General features: G+C 36.4%; 2 protein-coding genes across 3 annotated transcripts in view; one reads left to right on the top strand and one right to left on the bottom strand.

Annotated features, from left to right (window-relative positions):
• Positions 1–12900, bottom strand: part of LOC138329112 (1,5-anhydro-D-fructose reductase-like) — a 28018-nt gene extending 15118 nt beyond the window's left edge. The window contains exons 1-7 of one of the 2 annotated variants that reach the window (XM_069275862.1): positions 12545–12900; positions 9588–9752; positions 6761–6877; positions 5836–5913; positions 3951–4067; positions 3398–3504; positions 330–405 (exon numbers count right to left, since the gene is read on the bottom strand). In XM_069275862.1, coding sequence (XP_069131963.1) covers positions 330–405; positions 3398–3504; positions 3951–4067; positions 5836–5913; positions 6761–6877; positions 9588–9752; positions 12545–12625 — 741 coding nt within the window. In that variant the 5' untranslated portion in view covers positions 12626–12900. Of the gene's footprint in view, positions 1–329; positions 406–3397; positions 3505–3950; positions 4068–5835; positions 5914–6760; positions 6878–9587; positions 9753–9987; positions 10163–12544 lie in introns of those variants that run through there. The other variant, XM_069275863.1, reaches the window with a different exon arrangement.
• Positions 12901–18722: 5822 nt separating this feature from the next.
• Positions 18723–19253, top strand: LOC138328901 (uncharacterized). Its single transcript, XM_069275616.1, has one exon. The coding sequence runs from the start codon at positions 18723–18725 to the stop codon at positions 19251–19253; it is 531 nt and encodes a 176-aa protein (XP_069131717.1).
• The last annotated feature ends 7182 nt before the right edge of the window (positions 19254–26435 follow it).

Here is a 26435-nt window from a genome sequence, read left to right as displayed (position 1 = left end):
ATTTCAGGCAAGTTTCAGCTTAATCCCCTTGGCAGAACTTCTGAAGAAGTTTGAAATGTGAATTTTTTATATATATAGGGACGGGCTTTTATTGGGTGATGCCCATATATGGTATATATAATGCTCAATATCGTTATTTAAATCAGGAGAGGTCAGTCACTTACACAGATTTTGCAAAGATCACCTGCATGTACTATTGTAAATTAACTGACTGCCAACAATATATGTATATATATATGTACACAGGTAAAGTAAACTTTAAATCCTTCACTTTGAAGTCTGCTATAATTTAAGAGATGTAAGTGACATCTATCCTAATATTACAATACCTGTGAGGGTAATTTGCCTTTCTTCTGTGCTATTTCCTGTACCAATGGCTCTTGTAGAGAATGTACAAAAGGTACACTGCAAAAGTAATACAGACATTACAAACTAACGAACATTTGAGGCCAACATAAATTAGATGTTATTTATTAACATTGAATAATAATACATGAATATAATTTGGCTGGAGTCAAAAATGTTTGCAGATGATTTAAAATCAATACAATCTTGTTGAAATTTACCTACCTCTGAAATGTCATTCCACTCTGTTAATTTGATTAAGTATGATTGTTGTTATTATATCATTTGATAAATTCCTAGCCTCTATTTTTCAATATACCGTATTTGTCTCAATAAGCACCCAGCGCCCTTAAAAATTGCAGCAAATAAGGGACCACTTATAATAAAAACAAATTTGAACTAGCCTTTCATAAAATTATTATAAAAATAAACCATAAATTAATTTGCATAAGATAGTAAGATATCAGTAAGGAAACCAACACAGTTTTAATATTTTCAGTCTGCATTTAATTTGAAGTAAGTTAAATTGAAGCCTAAACATTTAAAGGGGGAGGGACGCTTATTGGGTTGAATACAGTACATATAATATGTCTTATATAATAGATATATACATGTCCATGTATGCAAATTTATAGACATAAACTGCATGCTTTCAATAGTATGTCAGAGAGTTTGTATCCACTGGGTAGAATGTCATTACATAACCAAAAACAATCAAAGATAAGCCATTCCCATTGGAAAAAACAACTTCTTGACCTTGAAGAACTAAAGGTCATTTATCAGAATGTACATGTATGTGGCTGGTAACATATATATACATGTACATGTACATACAAGCCTTTTATTGAATTTGCTCACTTAGACTGTACATTCTGGTGGCAAGCTGATAATCAGTCTGTCAGACAAACAGAGTAGGACATACTGTTTTATCTTAATTCATACATTGTAGCAAATGTATGTACTAGTCACTGACTAATCATATTTAAACATCAGGAATCACTAACCACTTTAATTTTATGTCAACGATCTTCAAAATTTTCTTCTTATATTTTTCAAACAAACTTCAAAAATCTGACATCTTCAGCTGTATACATTATGTATATTTGCTTACTAATGGTAGATTAATTTCAATTTTCACATATTCGACCTTAATGACCTTAGGCATTGCTTTTATATTTGTAATTGTCTATGGCAGAAAATGATTAGTTTTTTATTCAAAGCGTTTCTTTTAATGAAGCGACAATATTGGAAAAATCTAAACGCTTTCCATTAGACAGTGTCCTATCAATTCCGTACAACTAGTATGCAGCCATGCAGCACAAATCTGCAAAAAGAACTCACAATATCCTAGCCTTGACTTTGTACTATGATTCTACTACTGGTTCTGACTATCTCATGCTATATTACATTTTAAAAAGACATACATGTATTTTCATAGATCTTACTTAAACACATTGCTGGATATTTAAATTATCCCCATAATAAATTACAAGGACTAGAACACTTCTAATTTGTGCAATAATATAAGTTATGATTGTATCACCACTAAATATTCCGTATTGGTATATTACATGTTGATTTGCCCTTACTTGCGGGTAGATATTGATTGTGACGTCATGTGTTTCAGAGGGTAATGTCATACGTTTCAGTAAAAACAATGGGAGTTGAACTAACAAAATAATGACATCACAATGTATACCTACCCGGAAGGGAAGAAACTCTGTAATGATCAAAGATAGAATAGGTTCGTTTTCAGGAATTTCCATTTATACGTGTAGCAATCTAGCATCTACGATTTTAATTAAGGTGTATCAAGCTTCAGATGTAAGGAGTATTTTGGGAGTTTTTATGATCTGGATGAGGGTAAAAAGAAAATTTCAATCAAAGCAGGAAGGGAAAATTAAGCTGGCCGAGCTGATAAGATAACTTAGTGCCTTTGATTCAAGGTACATACCTTTGGTAAGCACTGAAACAGTCAACTCAATTGTGTAGAAACAAATCATATTTCAATAGAAAAGAGTAAACATATAAGCACTGCAATATATAGTGAGAAAAGTATGGTGTCTGAAATGGTCCCTGGATATGCCTGTACCGCTCACATGGTTTGTTATGCCAAGAAACGTTCTTCATACTTCATACAGGTTCGGTGTTTATTTCCTCAATGATTTACCTAAAATTATCTGTTGGGCCCCTTCCCTCCTGCTCAAAGGGTGGGATACAGATCCTTTAATTGGGCCAGGTGAGCTAAATACTGGTTTACTCTGCGACTTAAGTTTGGTCAAATACGTTCAGTTATTTATACATTAAAACTTAATTGTAACAAGTTCAAGAAATTACTTGAATTCCCCTTTTGGACAAATCCATCTGGCCCCTAGAGCATTAAGAGTTGCCAGTTATGCAAATTCTATTGTCCTTAACCTATGAATGTTTCTAACCAAAATTTGGTTAAAATCGATTCAGTACAGTATTTCATGACTATATGTGATTTTAAACAATTGATTAATGGGCAGCTATATAGGTGACAGACACCAGATGCAGCTCCACAGCTCACCAGCCAATCCGGTGAGGTCACCTAACATTTTTTTTTTTAAATTATTAATAAACCTTATCAAAACTTATTAGGCCCTTTTCCTAATCTTATTAAAAACACTAAACTTTCCAGGTATAAAATAGGAAATTTTCATTTCTCAAATTATGCTCTGATGTGCCACTAGATATGACTTTATTATACATATATATTTAATGTATATATACAGATAGTATCATTATACTTGCATTACAATGGCTTTCTTTTGGATAGTCAATGAACTACCTGGATATTTATTTACATGAGGAGAAAAACCGCTTCAAAAATTCCTTCTAAATTACTCTCAGTTCACAGGGCTATAGTTGTGATACCTCGTCTGACTAACTGTGTCTTAAACGCTAATCAATATTTACGTTGATTCTACAGCAAACAATCTATAGCATATGCAGCCTGTTCATGATTCATAAAAGATGAAACCAAAATATAAAAGCCATTATCCATTATAAAATGTATAACTGTATTTACGTTTTGTTGCCTGGACTTCCCAGTGGGGAGTAAGCTGTTACAGATATGCCCTTTTCCTGACAAAACTGGATAAGCTTAGAATTTGCAAAGTGGAGATGGATTTCAATCTGAAAAAATAATCAAAACATAAAAATTAAATTACAAGTATATTTTTAGTATGACATTACATTTCTGAACTCAAGTTTGGATAATCATAAACTCAGTGTATTTTACAATGTGTTGCTGCAGTCACCTTTATATTAATTATATCACTTAAACATTGATGTAACTATTTTTTAACTTCACTGGGGTATGAAAGAAACTTTGTTTGCAAACCATGAATTTGAACCATTCTCGGATTTTATCTTCGTAGTAGTATAAAGAAAAAGAATTTGACAATCAGAAAGCTGGATTGATTTAGTATTAAAACAAATAAAGATTAATTATAAATAAATGTGTGTGCAAACAACATACAAATGTAGAGATGTACATGTGTTAAGTTTTAAACTGTAGAAATTGAAATCCACATATCGTATTGACATTTACTTATAAAAACAAAAACACAAAAACAGACCTGAATGTTACTGGGTCGTATCCGAGCAATATCCAGTATTCTTGATACTTGTTGGCTATTGAAGTTTGACAAACCGATATCCTTGACTAGTCCTTCGTCAACACAATCTTCTAGTGCCTATACAACCAATCAAAAACTGTAAACCAATGGCTAACTCATACCCCCTGCTATCACTCCTTTCAGAGCATGGCAGCCATGAAAACTGTAAACCAATGGCTAACTCATACCCCCTGCTATCTCTCCTTTCAAACCATGGCAGCCATGAAAACTGTAAACCAATGGCTAACTCATACCCCCTGCTATCTCTCCTTTCAAACCATGGCAGCCACGAAAACTGTTAACCAATGGCTAACTCATACCCCCTGCTATCTCTCCTTTCAGACCATGACAGCCAAAAAAACTGTAAACCAATGGCTAACTCATACCCCCTGCTATCTCTCCTTTCAAACCATGGCAGCCATGAAAACTGTAAACCAATGGCTAACTCATACCCCTGCTATCCCTCCTTTCAGACCATGGCAGCCACGAAAACTGTAAACCAATGGCTAACTCATACCCCCTGCTATCTCTCCTTTCAGACCATGGCAACCACGAAAACTGTAAACCAATGGCTAACTCATACCCCCTGCTATCCCTCCTTTCAAACCATGGCAGCCATGAAAACTGTAAACCAATGGCTAACTCATACCCCCTGCTATCTCTCCTTTCAAACCATGGCAGCCATGAAAACTGTAAACCAATGGCTAACTCATACCCCCTGCTATCCCTCCTTTCAAACCATGGCAGCCATGAAAACTGTAAACCAATGGCTAACTCATACCCCCTGCTATCTCTCCTTTCAAACCATGGCAGTCATGTAAACTGTAAACCAATGGCTAACTCATACCCCCTGCTATCTCTCCTTTCAAACAATGGCAGCCATGAAAACTGTAAACCAATGGCTAACTCATACCCCCTGCTATCTCTCCTTTCAAACCATGGCAGCCATGTAAACTGTAAACCAATGGCTAACTCATACCCCCTGCTATCCCTCCTTTCAAACCATGGCAGCCATGTAAACTGTAAACCAATGGCTAACTCATACCCCCTGCTATCTCTCCTTTCAAACCATGGCAGCCATGAAAACTGTAAACCAATGGCTAACTCATACCCCCTGTTATCCCTCCTTTCAAACCATGGCAGCCACGAAAACTGTTAACCAATGGCTAACTCATACCCCCTGCTATCCCTCCTTTCAAACCATGGCAGCCATGTAAACTGTAAACCAATGGCTAACTCATACCCCCTGCTATCCCTCCTTTCAAACCATGGCAGCCATGAAAACTGTAAACCAATGGCTAACTCATACCCCCTGCTATCCCTCCTTTCAAACCATGGCAGCCATGAACACTGTAAACCAATGGCTAACTCATACCCCCTGCTATCCCTCCTTTCAAACCATTGCAGCCACGAAAACTGTAAACCAATGGCTAACTCATACCCCCTGCTATCTCTCCTTTCAAACCATGGCAGCCATGTAAACTGTAAACCAATGGCTAACTCATACCTCCTGCTATCTCTCCTTTCAGAGCATGGCAGCCACGGAAACTGAGTAAATTAACCTTCTTACCATCCTATAAAACTCTTACACATCTGTTTTCAGATTAACTGGATAATATCTCAAATTTGACCCAAAAAAAAAACATCCATTTACATGTATATGTTTCCATGGTAACTGTTTCTAACCATGTGATGTGTCATTCAATTTAGACATCCATATTTTTATATCAATCAATCAATTAAAGTTTTAATAAAATCAATTACTATAGTGTCAGAGTGTTTTCTGCTTAAAAGGAACTAAAATTATAAATCAACATACCAAATGTATAAAAACAGTGATCCATACCTTCCAAGTCTCTACAAAATCTACATCAGAAAACAACACTGTACCATCTTCGTCCTTTGGCAAAAATTCCCCTCCTTCCTATAATAACCAAAAATAATAAATCCATGCAGGTATTAATTGCCTCTGTTTCAAACATTCCATTTCTAATCAGTTTTGTTATCAATTCCTACATTTTGTACACCGGGTAGGTCATTTCATCACATCAGTATAACTTCAAGATAAAGTAAACAGTTACGTAATGTGCCAGAATTAGCTGACATCAGCTAACCATTGACATCCAATAAGAGGTATCAGGTACATTATGCACTTATTATGTAAAAAATTGTTTTTTCTTCAGGTAAATATGGGAATTTGCGTATAACTAACAAATTATGATATCACCTTTAATCATTTTAGTCATAAAATTTTTAATCAGAACCTGTCAATATTTCTGTAAAAAGAAAATATATAGTGTTTAAATATGGAAAGACTGACAGCTCCAGCTAGGTTACATACAATGTAGTAAGGGAAGTGAAGTAACACTAACAGCTTCTGACAATATGATAATTCACTTGGCCAAAATAGGGTTGTTTTAGCAATAAGTGAGCCATTTAAGCTAACACTCACAGATCACTTGACCGAGACACTCAAGATTATGGATGCGACTTATTAGACTTATGAATTAAAGAACTCAGTAAAATGGGAATAAATTTGGCTGTATAAAAACTACATAGAAATATGTATCAATACTGCAGATTTCCACAATCATATATGTAATTGAGGCATTATCTAAACATGTCTATAATGAATTAAGAATAATGTTGAACACATTATAGGTGTAATGTTGAAGACATTTACCTGTAATGTTGAAGACATTGACCTGTAATGTTGAAGACATTGACCTGTAATGTTGAAGACATTTACCTGTAATGTTGAAGACATTTACCTGTAACCCTATTGGCCAGTGGATAAGATAAAGGTCCAAATAGGTGAGGCCAAGGTCATATAAACTCTTCTTTAGACTAGAACGCACAAGGTCGGGTCTGTGACACGTGTTCCATAGCTTCAGGGAAAATAAATTGAAAGTAAAAAACAAATGACAAAAATGTATGTTTAGAAGGCCAATTACATGCCATCCACAGCAAATGATAGCAATGACATGTTCTTAAGAGGAACACAATACAATAAAACATACATGTATACCGATAGGGTAAACTGTACTAGCCAACTATTCAACTACGTTTAGAGGTCAATATCATATAGAACAAATTCTCATATACATGTTTGTTCAAATTTAAAAAAAAAAAAAAATAATTAGCCAATAAGAATTTTAAAGGCCCACTACTTTTCCGAAGCGGCTTTTAATTTTTAAAATGGGAATGTAAAATGAGATCGATAATTTTGTAGAGTCGCAAAAGCTATCAACATACCGTTAATACTACATTTATCATCACCTTCTGAACAATTTAATTAAAACAAGAGGCCCAAGAGGCCTTGACGGTCACCTGTGTGCTGATATAGAAAGAGCATAGCAAAGTTGGTTCAAATCTGTAAAAAGTATTTACGATTTAGAATAAAATTTAAAGTTAAGCCTTCATATTAGAATTTTTATTTTTTATTATCTGTGTATTATGTTACAGAACCTTATGCTTAAAATTCCAGTTTGCTTTGCCAACGTTAAACAACAAACTTTTTGAAATTTTAGCCTTTTTTACCCCTTTTGGGAAAATCTGAGATCCAGGGCCATGAAATTTACAATTTTTGAAAAGGGCCTTAAGACCTTCCAATCTATGAAGAGTATCTGGTTCTATCAAATCTGTGAATTCAGAAGAAGATTTTTGAAGTTTTAGCCATTTTTACCCCTTTTGGCTCCACCCCTCTGGCCCCTGGCCCCTGGGGGTCGGCCAGGACCAATATGGATATGACGATAAAATGCCATCTCAGGCTAATAATTCTAACTCAGTTTGAATAATTTCCTATGAAAAATAAGCAAATAACGTTCATAAATGTGTTTTTCCTATATAAACTATAGTAAATTGACCCCCCCCCCAAGGCGAAATATGAGACCCCAGGGTCATATAATTCACAATTTTTGTAGAGGGCATTCAGACCTTTCAATCTATGAAGAGTATTTGATTCTACCACATCTTTGAGTGGAGAAGAACATTTTTGAAATTTTAGTCAATTTTACCCCTTTTGGCCCCTCCCACAGCCCCCTCGGCGGTGGGGGTTATATAATTCACAATTTTGATTGGCCTTATGCCTTAGAAGGTTTCTGCAAAGTTTCATTTGAAATTGCTTCGGCAGTTTTTGAGAAGAAGCCGAAAATGTAAATTGTTTACGAACACACGACGGACGAGGCATGACGACGGACAAAAGGTGATTAGAATAAAATAAAATGTTAATTTTCATAACACGGGTTGTCTTATATATATTTCCCGCCATCGTCCTCAATACCACATGGTAGTTGACAATCATTGTGCCAGACGGCAAAACAGTGAAATGACTCTCCACCGTTTTATACATATTGCATCTGTTTGGTGTTGTTAGTCCTCATCTTAGGGCCTTTAAACCTTCTTCTATTGTTATGATTTGAATTTAAAGATTGTGACTTGAATTTATAATTTTAGGCTATTGTGTGTTGTCAATTAGCAAATGGAATATATATAAGCTAGCTACACAGTATTCAGATATTTGATACAATACGTATACCAATTATGGCATCAACTCATCCACCCCTGAAAAATCATATTCAACTGTTCCTGGCTTTTAATTGGAAGAGTTTAAATGTGTCTCAAGGGGTGAATGAATTCAGAAACCTTTTTTGTCAACATGTTTTTATAATCCACACTACTGCATTCAAACTAAAATCAATTTACAGTACTCATTTACTTCATTATCATTGATTGCTTAGAAATGAATATTGCAACACAAAGATTTCATTACAGTTTTTCAATAACCAACGGGCCATAACTCTACCAAAATAACGGTACATGACATCAGCAATATTTGATGATGATATAATATTGTATTAAAGAAGCAAAAGTGTTAGAATATATGTGTCCATACTGACAAGTCTGTACGTTTTGTAACTTACAATTAGTGCTAGAACGGGTAACCGGATAACCGGTTCACGGTTCGGTTCCAGCTTGTATCCGGTTAGCATTTAAGCTATCCGATAACCGCCATATACATTTCGTACGGCAAAAATACTCCCCAAAGTAATGAAATTCCTGTACTAACAATCGTCTTCACCAATAGTATAAAGTATACATGCTTTCAGAAGCACAATTTTGTAATCAAATTAAAAGTGTTACGACAACAGTGTTGTTATCGGAAACTGGGTCGTCACTAAAACGCTTATAGGTGTCACTTGGCTTCTATGCAAACGTTCCAGTGAGCGTGATGTGCGCAAGTGCCGTGTGCAAAAGAAACCATGTGCAGGAAGTAGGCCTACTTTGACATTGTAAGTGTTTACACCGATTTCCATTCACCGTCATGGTTTTATTAAAAGCAAACAAAATAAATCTAATTCAAAGTAATAATTCTTTGTGTTAAATGAGTGTTTCCTGAAAGACATAAACAATTGTTATGGAATCCAGACGAAGTATGACTAATTCATGGCATCGATGTACGACTGAAACGTTACTTAAACAGCTACAAAATTGTACGGTTATCCGGTTACGGTTCGGTTAATCCGATCCGGTTAACCGGTTGGCATTTTTACTAACCGTTCTAGCACTACTTACAATGTCTGATTATCAAAGACAAACCTTGCTGGTAACAAACAGGTCTTCTCTCTTGATTGTGTCCTGTACAATGAGCTCCTTAATGGCGTGACCCACTGCCCGTTCGTTCCTGTAGATGGCAGCACAGTCGAGGTGACGGTACCCGGCCCGTACACCTACTTTAACCGCAGTGATCACCTCGTCTTCTCCCTATATAATGAGGTAGAAAGTGAAAAGTGTTGAAATTTCATCATATAAGATTGATATATACCTAAGTACTTAGTGTTCTCAGACTTGTGGTTCATAAAGATACAGCAAGTTCTTTCAGCATAGAACATCTTTCAGTTGGCATTCATAGCAAACATGAATGCCAACTGGCAGAGGCAAATTACATGAAACGCGCTATATGAATGCCCACTGAAAGACGTTCAATGTTTATGTTTACATTTGATAACAATGTCATAAGGAATCCCAAGAGAGTTTGCATGATGACCAAAGAATTCTTTATCATTAATTAAAGATGGAACAGCCATTTGAACAGTGCCATCTTCGGACATCTTCACCATCCCACTTCTGACACCAGGTGATGTTGGAAGAACAACTTTCTCTCAATAATGGCGGTCAAAAACTGATTTATTGCATTTCGCTGGAGTCGCTTATGAACAACAAAAACAATGACAGGGCCGCTTAGGCACTTAAAAATATAACCTAATATGTTACAATCATTGGCCACAATGATAATGATATCATAATAAGAGGATGGCAGTTTATAGACTGATAAATACCAACTGCTCTTGTTAAGATTGCATAGTGGAGCTGCAATGAAAATGTAAATATATAACAATAAACCAACAATGATCAACCCAAACATATGATCATTCCCAGGAAACTTTAAAATTCATTCTTTAAATCCAGCAGATAATCCTCATAAGCAAGGGTCTTGTATGTCTTCAAAGGTTAAGTCTTGGAAAAATGAGGGAGGAATGTAGCGGAAGTGGACTCGGCCGATCATCTATGACCAGGTACAATGTACGTAGCTTGATCAGTCAGTAGAACATTCATCTAGTGACAGTGTTCAGAGGTATCGGGGTTGAATGATCCATCGTATATATATCAACTCGTTTACTGTCAGTACCTAATTAATTTGTAACTACCTCATTTGGGTTTCAAGCTCTCAATGCATTATATACATATATAGAAACACTGGAGCCTGCACCCATATTCCAATCCATCAAGAGTTACTTCCCTTCGTTTCACTCCAGTACTGCATACTTAAGGTTCATGTAAAGGCTTTAACCAGTGATATTTTGCAAGCCTATAACTCATTACTGTGCTGCAATTGAGCAAAACTAACTTCATTACTTGTTGGTATGTACCCTGGCTAACTGTCAGTCTTACTGTGGATATTTTATTTGTGAACGAAGCTGCTTGTAAATTTAAGTAAAATAAGAGAAAAATGTATATTTCTGGAGAAGACATAGAACTCGTGTGAATTGCATTGATGGCACCAAATAAGCATGCTATCGTGTTCAGTTGTGAATATGCCAGGTACTCCAACAGTTTGTTTGGCAAAATCGGACCAGCGAATAGCGCAGGAGCCTATTGTTGTAAATGCAAATGGCTGCTTTAAATGGCGGATCACAAATATAGCATATAAAAAGACATTTTAATTGATACATGTGCTCTTATATACACTATAATGTACTCTGAACATGACAAGAAGACCATCTACGAAAAAAATAGTTAAAATATGGACTTTGAGGCTCTTTCCGGAAATTTGCATTTTTCGCCCAAAACAGATCGGTTGAACTATTTTTTTCGTGAAGAGTCTTCTTGTCATGTTCAGAGTACCTTATGGTGTCTATAAGAACATTTGTATCAATTGAGATGGCTTCTTATATGCGATATTTGTGATCTGAAATTTATAGCAGCCATTTCCATTTACTACAATAGGCTCCTGCGCTTTTTGCTGGTCCGATTTTGCCAAACAAACTGTTGGAGTACCCGGCATATTCACAACTGAACACGATAACATGCTTATTTGGTGCCATCAATGCAATTCACACGAGTTCTATGTCTTCTCCAGAAATATACATTTTTCTCATATTTTACTGAATTTTACAAGCAGCTTCACAAATTACATATCAGCAGTAAGACTGACAGTTAGCCAGGGTATATACCAACAATTAATGAAATTAGTTCTGTTCAATTGCGGCACAGTAATGAGTTTTAGGCTTGCAATATATCACTTTTTAAAGCCTTTACATGAACCTTAAGGGGCTCTTTTATTATAATATATGTATACCGTATTTGACCGCAAATAAGACACATCCCACAAATAAGACCCCCCCCCCACCCATTTTGACACATTTTCAGACTTAGGGGGGATGTCTGCAAATAATACCCCCTATACTACCTATAGCTATTTTTCAGTTTACTGGATGATGGATTTGAGCAATGGAGTAATTAAAACAGTCTTCATGGCTAGTATTTGGAGGTCCGTGGTCATACAATACGGTCTGGATACACTGAATCTGGTTGTGCATTTTTCTATTTACACAGTTAAAAGTTTTCATTTTAGATATATACAAACTGTGTATTTTAAAATCATACATTGTAGCTCATTTAGCATTTTACCAATTTAAATTAGCACAGTCACAATGCTGTATAATATTTATTTTAAACAAAATATTAAATTATGTAATAGTAAAATTAAACTTATGGATATATTGGATCAAACAGCCTAGGCTTTATAAGTTGAGTTTATATTAATGGTGCACGTGCAAACTACACAATACCGTCCATTTCATAGGTGCTAAGAACTGTAAAACTGGGTGATCACGACCTAAACTCATGACAGTTACATACACGCTATTTATATACAGGCATAGCACTGTTAGCCTACATTTTACAGATATAGACCTAGATACATGGCCACTTGAAATTGATCATCGTGGTTTACACGGATCTACCACGATTTGATTTTGAGCACGCGACATTACCTGTTTCGGCGCATAAGTCCCTAAACCAATCACTGGCATCACATTTCCACTTTGCAACTTGAAGCCCGGTTTATCTGCCATGACATCAGAATATAGGGCCTAAAACAATGTACCGAGAACAGCTGTAGTCTACAACGTGGAGTTCGATGGTGACCGACTTCTGCTGGATATCGATAAACATGCGTTGTCGTTTCTTGTAGAGATAGTCTGCACGCAGTTGTAAAACGGTTCTACGTGTTGTGATGAAGATGCACGTAGACCTGTTTACTGGCTTAAGTCTTTTATATTCGTTGATTACCCGGTCGGTGAGTGTTTGTATTTCGTTTCCCCTTGACCCCTTGACCTAAGACCTCAGCTAAAATCTTTCGGGGTTCCTCTAGATGATGGGTGTTAAGTAGACTAAAACCCAGAAAACATTGAATACGACCAGGTTTTCGCGGGAAATCGAACAGTTCAGCTGTTTAGATAAGGATTCGTCACTGTTATGTAAAAACCGTTTTTCTCAACAAATACTTGTCTTATCAAGTCAAAAGAAACACAAATGTAAAGTTAATTAAATTTAACAACGTTTAGTACTTGCCTTAATGTTTGAAGATTTAGAAGAAAAGTCTTTAAAATTTTTCGTTAAAAACAATACGACAGCTCATGAAATCACAGCGCTCTTCTATTCAGAAAGTCAGTCGTCGTCCAACATCACGGTCAGTGCACTTGCAAGCCCAAAACCCAGTTTCTCTATGAGTTTATCAACATTTTAATACTAGTTAGGTTATTCAATTCAATTCTTTTATTTCCCGAAGTTTACAACTTATTAAAATTGTAAGAGATATATATGTGTCAAAATACACCCCATGCAAGGACCCATCAGAGTTGTATTATGGATATATTATATGCAGTCACTTCGTATAATCTAAAAAAAAATGTTCACAAATAATATTAGTTTACTATATAAAGGCTGCACAACTTACAGGTTAAGTATACAATACTAAAATTACTTTACTGAAATTATTGGAGGCGGGGTAGTTTTTGTCATGGCCTCAAATATAAATTTTGCTGATTTGCGTTGATCACTGATATTTTCGCAACATAACAATTGTATCAACTTGTACATACATGAAGATGGTTTACGTCAATAAAAAGGTTTTACATATTTCTTTCTTAACTCATGATAATAAATACAGATTAAAGTAAAATGATATTCATCTTCCAGATCTAGATTGTAACCAGGGCAAAAAAATTCTCTCTATTACAGACACCATTATATGTACATATGTATAACAATAGGTCAAAATCGACTTTAGCCGGAAAAAAGTTTTTAGATCTTTGATTTACCTAAAATTACTGTATCATGCTAATTAACGATACTAATATGAGAAACATGTGTCTGATAATATTACTTGCAGACTCTGTTGAAGATTTTTCCATATACTCCAAGTTATATTATTATGACGCCTCAAACTAACATCGATAAAGACGGAAGTTATTTTTTAGTGACGTAGTGGGCCTCTGTCTTAAGATTAATGGCAATATTGTAGCATAGAAATCGCCAACTTCGCTAGCCAAGGGTACAGTAGTTTACCGTTCGGTATCGTAGACTACTGTACTCTTGGCTAGCGAAGTTGAAAAATTGAGGGAAAATCCAAATGCTTCAAACATTGGTTTTACTTTTCTTCACTCAGTTTTCAATCATTGTCAATGTCTTTCATGATTGGGAACAAACCATACTCTGGTGTATTCCTTGTCAATTCACATTTTGTTATACAATGCTATATAATGCACATTATTGTCATCTATGTAATGTTAAGGATTATTTTTGCCGATATTGTTTTTAGCCCGCAAAACTTCTACAAATAGTCAATGGACACATTAGTAAGTCAAAATATATGTCATATATCTTTCATTAACTCATGATTTTAATTTGTTATTTAAAATTATATAGATATTTTCTATGTCACAGAAACACTAAATTTCTATCACTTTTTACACAATTGTTTTTTTCATTTTTTTTCTTTTTTTTTTAAAGATAATCATTTTTTAAAGCATTTTTATTTTAATTTCATTTTTAAAAAATCCTAAAAGTTCTTTGAGGGGAAATAAATTGTCCTAGTAAAAACCTCGCCAACACTGTGATCGCTATCGTGTTACCTTTGAAATTAGTGTTACCTGGTCAGATCACGTGATCAAAACAAACAACCGGTTAGTGAAGTGAAATTAGTGGGTGAATCTGGTAATGAAGGACACACTATATAAACTACAAATGTAAGGTGGCTACTTAGAAATGGTTCATCATGTGACTTGAGGATATGTACCGTCCCTATCATGGATTGTAATACATCAGACATTTACAGGTGTATTATATAGAAAGTGATTACTACAGCCAATGAGGAGAGGCTACAAATGGGCGATAGCTCCAGAGTAACAACCCAACAACCCCTCCCGACCGAGGGGGACGATGTATCGTATGTCGACAGTGACATTCACGCTCAAGCGTTCTGCTGCCTGCCCCATTGCTGTGACAATGGGACAGATCCACGTTGGTACTACCCCTGGGACAAAGGACTGGCCCGTATGATGGGCCTTTGGTGTTTGTGGTGTGGGCTGGGAGTGGTTTTTCCATGCTGCCTGTGTGTGCCTAGCTGTCGGGACATCGCGTGTATGACGGACCAAGGACTATGGAGGGGTTCAATATGTGGAGACCACATATGTTTGGAAAAGGGCACACATGCTTCCAAAACGGAGCCCAATCAACCGTGACCAACAGCGGATAATGCGATATGGCGGGAGATTTGAATTGGATATATACATGTATCATACAACGAAAAAGTAATACTACATGCACATAGTTTGGCAGCTGTGATATTTTTATGTTATATTCATTTCTAATTAAAAATCATTGATTACATATAAATGTACTTGCACTTGTTTTATATATATCGATTTACATGTGTTTGACATATCGTTAAAACTTATGTAGTTACAATTTACTACTGTTTGCTTTTGTGATACTATGTACAGGCGAGGACTACTCCAACAATGTTAGAGGTATAGCACGACGAGACACTTTTGGAACATTACGTCGTGTCTAACCTCTAACTTCCGATAGGCCATTTACCCGATGCTGAGGGTAACATTTTCAAAGTTTGGATTGTGACAATATAAAACGTTTTAATCATATTTAGATCGTCATCAATGTCAAATACCTTCCTCTTTTTCATAAATTAACAAGTAATTTGACAAAATCAGCAGTAAAATTCATCTAAAACAAATATTTACATCTCCTAACGTAAACTTTCATGACCCAGACAAAACTTCCCGCTGCCCGCTTGAATTAACGTTCCGTTTTTTGTAGTAACCAGCCGCCATATTTAAAACTAGGTCAAAATGTTACGGAAGGGATTCATCATATCTAATCTACTAAAATACTATTTTATGAGGCCCCAAGTTATGGTTTTCCTAGATAAATGGGATAATTAATACATAAACTGTAAGTACACGTCAACGTTATCACTGTTAGAGCAAGAAATAATGATATTATTGCACTTTTCATTCCGCCTTCATCTGACGTCGGAAGCTGCATCAAAGAAATAGGCCTTCGGAAATGAGAGTCGACAGTCAGCAAAGTAACGTCCGATAAAAAAAACCGGCTGACCAGTCGACTCTCATGTTATGGGAGTAAGGCGAGGACTAGATACGTCCTTGGTACAAGACAGTATTAATTATTATCTTATTATCAGTTTTTTGTTCTAACCAAAACGCACATAATTTGGTGTAATGCTATGATTTATATGTGCAGCCACACGTAGAGTACTTAGGCAATATTTACTATCTATTTATTGTTTTTGTTGTTCCGCACATGGCGTAGGTTTTCGTAAATTTGAATTTTTATACGGTCTTTGGAAACCAGAATCCGAATCATAAAGTCACGGAGTGTGTTTGTGGATCAGCAACTTGTTTTCACACAGAGCTTCCACACATTTTCTTCGTCAGTAGAATTAATATTCAGAAGGGATTTCACGATTTTTTTGCTCTGATTTGTAACGAATACTTTTACTTACTGAGTGTGTTTTTGATCGCAGCACGAAGTACAGAACAGACTATGATTAAACTGTATTAGTCAGGACGCGGAATCTTTTGCTGACGCGCTTTTGAGAAATGCATCGATCGTTTTCGGAACATAGCGTAATAACTCAAGATCTTGTTATAATACTGCCATGGGGTAGATGGAGTTTGTTCCATCAATATAAACATACCGTACATGGTCGGGGTTGTCTACTGAACTTAAATTCACTTTAGATACCCGGTAGTTATTCTTTGATACCCTTGTCTTTATATAAAGGGTTTCAATTTAGGGCTGCCGCGATACGGCAGAAGCGTACCACGATATATTGTGATACACAACAGCTGTATTGTGATATGTATTGCAATATTTTGACCTTAACATATGTGGTGTCTATTTTGTATATATTATACAAACATACAGTGCTATGTTATGTATTTTACATCGATTTCAACTGTGTTGTTGAGACACAAAAATGTTTAAATGTGAGGTTCTTGTTTTAAAAAATACGAGTCTGTTTGTGAAAAAGCTAGGTTACAGACGATCGCAACCTAATAATGCAATAACTAAATATAATAGTATCTGCAAATATTTACATTTTTGAACCTAAATAATGAACAAATTTACAAACAATTGTCCTGGCAAAATCAGCTTACGATCGTGATTAAACTTCAAAGGGCTGATCGGCTTGCAGTGTTGTTTTGACACGTGTAGGAATTCGAAAATGGCTGCGGACGATGAAGCCTGAAATAGCTGGCAAATTCCCTACAGCCATATATTCACCGGGCCTTAAATGTGTTTGGAAAATTATTCCGGTATTGTTGATTGATGGAGTGAATCAGCTTTATAATATTTCAGAAACTAGCCTAATGTCATATCGTTTATATTCAATGTCATGCAAATGTTTGAATCATTTGAACATTATACACGTTAGTTACAAACATTTGACCGACATTGGAATCAAATGAAAACGAAAAGGATACCCACATGGCTTCATATTATCGGAAAAGAAAACAAATTCAACTTGCTGGTTTTGTTTTAATGACAGGATGTTTTAATTATATCAAATTAATGAAATTATGATACTAAGAAAATATATCGTTAAAAACCGGTACAGATGAACTGTATCGCGGTACCGGTTTACCGCGGCAGCCTTAGGTTTCATATAAACAATGTATGTAGCTGGTCACTGTTTGAGGAGCGTTTTAATAATGTTCACTTCATATTTTTGGTTGTGCAGCATCATAAACTGTAAAAATTGTATTGTTGTTTATTTAATTCTAGTCCAACGTAATTTAAACTGCTTTCAACTATCCGAATTGCCCTTCATATCATTAATATTATTATAATCTATTAAATACTTGAGGAATTAGTCAGGTATGATCGGGGAATTATTTATAATTCAATACTTATGATGCTCACACAAAACACTCGACTCTACAGCTTCTGCTCTTTCTCCGTTTTCTTTTATTCAGTCTCCTATACAAAAGAGTTCCAATGTCACAATGCTAACTGCGGCATGGGACTATTTCAGTAGGTCAAATAGTGACAAGAACCAAATAATCACTTTTAACATCTTCACTCATTCCATATACACAACATCCGCCCCCCAAAACAAAATTGCAGATAGCAATTTTTCCAATGAGTGATAGATGAAAAGTGACCATTTTTTTTACAATAATTCCATTTGAAAGCATCATACAATTATTAATAAAATTAACAAAATTAAATGTAAAACATACATAAAGAATTAAGAGTATAAAACTGAACATACTCTACTTGAGCAAAGAGATCAACTTAATGACAATCAACAATATGTGACATGAATATGAAGAGTGGAATGACATTTATGGAAAGGAAACAAACAGATCAATGTAATTTCTAAGGACAAATATTTGCTTTAAAATCCATTCATAATTACTGTAGTAAATACGGTACACAGTGTTATTTGTATAACTCGGACTTTAGTAAGTCTGTTAATCTGTATCACTACACGCTTGTATGTCTGAGCATGCGCATTGTAATAAACTGAATACAAGATGGAAACCTCCATGATGATGTCACGTTGTGTTGTAAGCTACTAGAAACGGGTTTTAGCTACGATATAACATTCTGGCGACGAGGATGGCTGGACGCATGGGGAAAATCGACAACTTTGACGATTCCGTCGAGTCGTGGAAGTGTTATCAGGAACGTCTGGAACAATTTTTTAAGGCAAATGAGGTGCCAAATGGAAAAAAAGTTCCGGTGTTGTTGAGTGTTATTGGCGGGAAACCGTATTCCATCCTGCATGACTTGGTTGCACCAGATTTACCGGGTGATAAATCGTATGGAGATTTGGTCGGCGTCTTAAATGGACATTTTAACCCTCAACCGCTACAGATAGCCGAGCGTTTTAGGTTTCACAAGAGAGACCAGAAGTCGGGTGAGTCGATCAGAGAATTCAATGCAGCCATACGAAAATTAAGTGAGCATTGTGGGTTTGGACAGTCTTTGGATGAAACTTTGAGAGACAGATTAGTGTGTGGTCTACGTAATGACAATATACAAAAGAAACTGCTGTCTGAAGATAATCTGACCTATAAAAACGCGTTAGATATTGCAATTGCAATGGAAACTGCATCCCGAGATGCTGTGGAACTTCAGAGGGAATAGTCAGGAAACATTGTAAACAAAATAAACAAGGTTAACCCTAACAAGAAAATGAAGAAAAAAACTCAACAAAGCGGCTTAAAGAATGAAAAGAAATCACAGAAACCATGTTTTCGGTGCAACGGAAAAAATCATAGTGCGGAGGAATGTTTCTACAAGGACTACTCGTGCAACGCTTGTAAAGAAAAAGGACACATACAGAGAGCCTGCCGAAACACAGAAAAGAAGTCTAATTCTGGAAATAAAAAGGGGAAGGTGTACTCTCTAGATCACGATGACAGTGATGATGACAGTCTACTTAGAAGTTTAACATTCACGGTAAAGAACCTCGACAGTGACGTCATATGGGTAAAACCGGAAGTGAACGGTAAAGTAATCGCTATGGAACTGGACACCGGTTCTCCAGTTACCATCGTTCCTGTGTCCGTCTATAAGAGACATTTCAGTGACTGTAAACTGGAAACGACAGATTTAAAACTTCGTACTCTAGTCGGTGAGAAAATAAAGGCACTAGGTCAAATTAAGGTGGAGGTCAACCTAAACGGACAAAAAGCAGTGCTACCGATACACGTTGTTAGTGAGGAGTGCAGAGGTCCGCCATTACTCGGAAGGAACTGGCTCGATGTGTTGACACTTGATTGGACGGCAATCAAGGAAGCTCGGCGACTCAACTTTCATGAGAAATGTGAAAACATGACAGTACAAGGTCTCAAACTGATATATGCCGCCGTGTTCAAGGATGAGTTGGGTACGTTAAAGGACATTACCGCTCAGATCAAAGTACGCCCCGGGGCCAATCCGAAATTTTGTAAGGCGAGAACTGTGGCATACGCCATTAAACCAAAAGTTGAAACTGAGATAACACGATTAATGGGTGCTGGTATCCTAAGGAAGGTCGAAACGAGTGAATGGGCCACACCGATTGTGCCAATCCCTAAGAAAGACAATTCCGTGAGAATTTGTGGAGATTTCAAGGTCACAATCAACCCGGTACTCGACGTGGACCAGTATCCGTTACCGAAAGTTGAGGACATATTCGCTTCGTTAGCCGGAGGTGTGAAATTTACAAAGTTGGACTTAAAGCAGGCGTACCTGCAAATGGAGGTGAGACCAGAGGATCGGAAATTCCTAACTATAAACACCCATCTTGGCCTTTTCCAATATCAGAGGCTCGTGTTTGGTATAGCCTCGGCACCTGCCATTTGCCAACGTGCCATGGACCAAGTGCTTCAAGGGATAGGTGGTGTCCAACGTATTCTCGATGATATGATTATAACCGGCGAAACGGAGGAAGAACATATGCGAAACCTCGAAACCGTGCTTCAGCGCCTAGATAAATTTGGTCTACGCCTAAACAAGGAGAAATGTGCGTTTATGCTCGACAAGATCGAATTCTGCGGTCATGTAATCGACAAGGACGGTATTCACAAAAACCGACGACAAGGTCAACTCTGTAGTCAACGCTCCGATTCCGAAAACCGTGAGTGAGCTCCGAGCTCTGTTAGGGTTAGTGAACTATTATGCGAGGTTTCTCCCAAACCTTGCTACCGTACTTAGCCCGCTACACAAACTTCTGGAAAAGGATGCTGAATGGGAATGGACCGAGGAATGTCAGAAGGCCGTCGACCGTGTGAAGGAAATGATGACATCGGACGAAGTTCTGACGCATGACGACCCGCGATTACCCGTGGTACTCTCGTGCGACGCGTCTCCGTTTGGTATCGGTGCTGTATTGTCTCATCGTCTCGAGATCGGCGACGAAAAGCCAATAGCATATGCCTCGCGAAGCCTTACTGCTGCTGAGAAAAACTACTCGCAAATAGACAAGGAAGCTCTGGGAATTGTATGGGGTGTGAAAAAGTTCTACGCCTATCTCTACGATCGTGAGTTCACACTAATAACGGACCATCAACCCCTGGTGTCTATTTTCCACCCACAGAAAGGTATTCCTGCTACGACAGCCGCACGTCTTCAGCGATACGCGTTGTATTTGTCCGGTTTTCAGTACAAGATTGAATTCAAAGGTACGAAAAGTCATGGAAACGCTGACGGTCTATCGCGCTTACCGATCGTGAAGGAACGAGAAACCGACGAGCCGGATGTCGACTATGTGTTCATGACGACTCAATTTGACACACTACCGGTATCGGTCAAGGAAGTGCGACAAAGTACAAGGAGAGACCCAGTAGGGTCGAAAGTCTATGAAATGACATTAAACGGTTGGAATAATGATGTGAAGGCAGACCCCGACATAGCTGCCTATGCTAACCGTAAAACGGAACTATCGTTACACGACGGACGTTTGATGTGGGGGATACGTGTAATAATTCCCGAAAATCTCCGTCTCAAGGTCATGGATCAAATACATGAAGGTCATCTTGGTGCGAGCAAGATGAAGGCGCTAGCCAGGAGCTACGTCTGGTGGCCAGGAATAGACAGTGACTTAGAAACACAAGCTAAAAAGTGTCATGGGTGTGTGATGCACAAAAGTAGCCCGAACGCCGCACCTGTGCACCCATGGGAATGGCCACAACTACCATGGCAGCGAGTCCATGTCGACTTCGCCGGACCTTTCGAAGGGTCCATGTTCCTCCTCATGGTGGACGCTCATTCTAAATGGCCGGAAATAATACCAATGTCAACGACGACGGCGTCGAAAACGATCGAAGTTATGCGTGAAGTGTTCTCCAGGAACGGCTTACCCGAATGTATAGTTTCGGACAACGGCCCACAATTTGTATCTGACGAATTTCAACACTTCATGAAATACAACGGTATACGTCACACTACGTCCGCACCATACCACCCCCGTACCAACGGTTTAGCGGAACGACTAGTTCAAACGTTCAAACAGGCCATGAAAGCATCGCGGAAGGACGGAGGAACGTTAAATAAAAGACTATGTAATTTCCTACTAGCCTACAGATCGACACCACATGCGACAACGAACGAAACCCCGGCGCATTTGTTCATGGGAAGATCGTTACAAACACGCCTGAGTCTTATCCGACCGAGCACGAGTCGTACAGTTCGTAATAATCAGGAGAAGATGATAAACGAAAATCAGTCGTCTCGACAATTCAGCGAAGGAGAAAGGTAAATGTACGTGATTATCGACAAAGCGGAGAAAAGTGGATCCCAGGAACTATCGAATCGAAAACAGGTCCACTTTCGTACCGAGTAAATGTTGGTAATGGAGCGGTGTGGCGGAGACATACCGATCAAATCATCAAAGGGAAATTACCCATCCCTGAACTCGTTGTTGACTTACCACCCAAATTACCAATACCAATCACACCGAAGGCCCCAGAAACAGTCCCTATCCAACCTCCATCCGATGTCGCGACGCCTCCTCCACCGTTGGAAAATCCTGTGGCTGTGTCCTCGGGCAAGACTGTGTCAGCACCATCTCCGAGACGAAACCCAGCTCGACGAAGGAAAGCTCCATCGCGTTTAGATTTGTAGCTAGGTATAGGTCAGAGCTGCACTGTGCTCTGGGGACATAATAACTCCCCGTGCAGACTCTTAAGAACCCCTGGGTTCTATAATGTTTCAGTTTTGTTTAATTTTTCTAATGACAAAATGACAATGTTATACTGTTAAAGTGTTTTATTTCATTTCATAAAGTTAAAAATGAGTGTTTTAAAAATCCATCTACAGTGTCGTATAATTGAGAAACTGACATTGACATTTATGATTTAAAAGAAATGAGTAAATTTAAAGTCTATAATTTACTGTGTATCTTTAAAGAAAAATACTCTAAATATCCCCTATAATAATTAATGGTGAAATTATAGACATTTAAAGACTGACTTTTTAAATAGAGGGGAGGAATGTAGTAAATACGGTACACAGTGTTATTTGTATAACTCGGACTTTAGTAAGTCTGTTAATCTGTATCACTACACGCTTGTATGTCTGAGCATGCGCATTGTAATAAACTGAATACAAGATGGAAACCTCCATGATGATGTCACGTTGTGTTGTAAGCTACTAGAAACGGGTTTTAGCTACGATATAACAATTACATTAAGCACATTATTAGTTGATAAACCATTGCTTTTAACTGCATCAAGTAACTTAAAATGATATCATACTCTGTGTGAGCGTTTTCAGGTTGTAATTGTTACACAAGTCTGCATATCTTAACAAAATCCATAAGTACATCATTTTACACATGTATATGACATCAAGTGGCAAGCTTGTACAACCAGATAATCTTCAGAAAAAAAAAATTATAGGAAAGCAATATTGACAGGTATCTATGGAATCCATTATCCATTTACCAAATTACTTCCATACCAGCAGGAAAATGTTACTCCTTTCTCTACAGCTTTGGTAAAGCATGAGAATTTACTTTGACCAATTTCATACATACAAACATTTTTACTAATTTAGATTTGCTAGCTTGAAAAATATCACTATCTCACACACTGTTACTATCAAAAAAAATTTTCAAAACACTTCACCAATACATTTGTGAAAAGCATGGCTGGCATATTATTTCATTGATATCGTGGAAAGCTTACAATCATATGCAAAAATGTAAAACAAAATATGCATTAACCTGTACTGCTGATTACACCATTAGCAGATAACATTTTCCCACACACCCCTTTAAGTTCAATTATGTGTGTACATTGTTATATTTGATAACACCTCTACCAATCTATTATAATCAACTAATCATTTGGCACCTTTACCACATAACTGGAGAATGTATCACATATTCTTATAAAAAAAAATCTTCCAAAGTATTAGGAATTACACTGTTCCAATTTCAGAAAACACACAATTCAAACAATGTCTATACATTTCATACAATCTGTAGTATTACAAATAAGAATTAAATATCAATAGAAAAAAAATATCAGATACTTGAGAATACAAAACTTAGCACGCTAACAACACTTTATGAAAAGCAAAGAATAAAGTTCAGAGAAAATAAAAAATATCATGTGATCTTTACCTTAAGTTGTGATCCTATTTTAAACAATTAATCAACAATATATTCAATCAATAAGTAATAAACTAATTAGTACGGAAGTCACATAATGTACACAAATGTTCATATTATGTAAGAAATTGAAATCTCTATCTCTACACCAATGGTGGTGGTTTTGCTAAGACAGTCTTCTTAGCTGTAACATTAAGAGAATCGTAAGGGATCCATTGTGCATTTTGAGATGGCTCACCAACCCAATGAATCAAATATTCCTGTCCTGTTTTGGATTTCCTCTGAGCTAAAATCCTCTTTATTTTATAATGTCTATCATGGGCATCAGAGGATTCAGAACTACTACTCTGAAAACTACTGTATCGTAGGGGCTTCCCAACATGCCTTCTAGGACGTCCTGGAGTAGGAACTGAAGGTTCAGGTATTGAACCTAAAGCATCACTGTGACTGCTTTTAATTGTAGTATCAGAATGAATGCTGGTGTCAGTTACAGAAAAAACAGTATCCTCGCTATCCAACAACACAGTAACAGGATCAGTTTGAGACGCTGATTGCACCTTAACTGTTGATGTAATGCTAAAGTAGTTAGTTGGAGTTGGAGCGCGAACAAATTTAGGACAAAAAATCAACAGAATTGAGACTACATTCACCTTAATATTACAGAAAACATAATTTTATCATTTTTTTTTCTATTTTCGGTTAGCAAATGTGATCAAATGATATAATTCAAACTTAAAAATCTCAAAAAGTATTTCAAGAACACCCAGTTTTCTTTACATATTTGAAATCTGCTTGAAAAATGCAAGAAAATAAGACCTGCTGGAGAAAAATGACATGGGGGTTTCCCAAAAGTATGGAGCTACCTTAAACGTTTTCAGGCCAAAATTTAAGGGGTATTAGAGAGAGCAAATCGGTCATATTTTAATGTATATTATAATTGTAACTTGTCTTTGATAATGTACTGGTTTCATGTTGATTATACTGTATCTATATATACGTATGTAATGTTAATTTCATTATTTCAATACGTTATAATAATAATAATAATAATAATAATAGACTTTATTTAGAGTCGATAACACTTTGAGTCACAGACTCGTCTTCCAAGTGGTCGACATAAAAATATACAATATTTACAACATGGAATATATCATAGACCATACATATTACAGTGTTGCATGTATTATTATAATGGATATCACAGTCAGATTATCACAGAAAATAGTAAAAATTAAAAAGGCACTCATAAAGCTCATGGTGCATAAATATATGGAAAAATAAAAACACATCTTAATGAATTAGTGTCTAATATACATATATGCCAATATGACAAAAGAATAAAAATTGACAGAATATATGCTATTATAGCATGTATTAAAATTGATTTTGTTTGATTAATTAACGATAGTTTATTAAGACAATAAAAGAACAAAAAGTGCTGAGTTTACTAAAAATTGGTATTAAGAAGCAAATGAAACAGTGATTATTGGGATACATGTAGGAAGTGTTTTTTGCATTCGTATTTGAATTTGGAAAGTTTTGTATTTTTAGAAACACTTTCTGGTAGATCATTCCATAGTGATGGTCCACTATACTTAAATGAGCTCTTAAATTTTTCTGTTTTAAATCTAGGTAATAAGTATTTCCCTGAAGTGGCTGATCTAGTCTTCTTTTCATGAATATTGGATACTAAATTGTTACAATCTAAATAATTAGGACATAATTTGTTAATAACTTTAAACATAAGAATACACTCATTATATTTTACTCTTTTGCTAAAAGGTAGCCATTTTAATTTACAAAGAAGTTCCTCACCTGATACGGTATAATCTTCGTCTAAAATAATACGAAGTATTCTCTTTTGCATTCGTTCAAGTTTGCTTATGTACAGCTGGCTACAATGGCCCCAAACATTTGAACAATAATCAAGGTAAGGTAAAATGAAACAATTAAAAAACGTAATTCTAGATGAAATTGGTAAAAATTTCTTTATACGACATAATTGATGAATTTTAAAATTGACCTTTTTTATAACATCTTGGGCATGTTTATCCCAAGTAAGGGTATCATCTATGCAAACACCAAGTAATTTTTCATGTTTGACATTTTCTAACTTACTGTTGTTGTCAGATACATCACATAATATATTAATCTCATTTGAAACCCTTTGTTTTTTCTGTTTACTTCCTATTAACATAACTTTTGTTTTTTCAGTGTTAATGACCATT

The sequence above is a fragment of the Argopecten irradians genome, chromosome 8 (genome assembly GCF_041381155.1).
Source record: "Argopecten irradians isolate NY chromosome 8, Ai_NY, whole genome shotgun sequence".
Taxonomy (NCBI): Eukaryota; Metazoa; Mollusca; class Bivalvia; order Pectinida; family Pectinidae; genus Argopecten; species Argopecten irradians.
The sequence above is the reverse complement of the archived record's forward strand: the minus strand, read 5'-3'. Positions and strand labels throughout refer to the sequence as shown.

Bases quoted from the DNA above. Each gene is read 5' to 3' on its own strand.
- LOC138328901 (XM_069275616.1), top strand. From the start codon at position 18,723: ATGGCTGGACGCATGGGGAAAATCGACAACTTTGACGATTCCGTCGAG.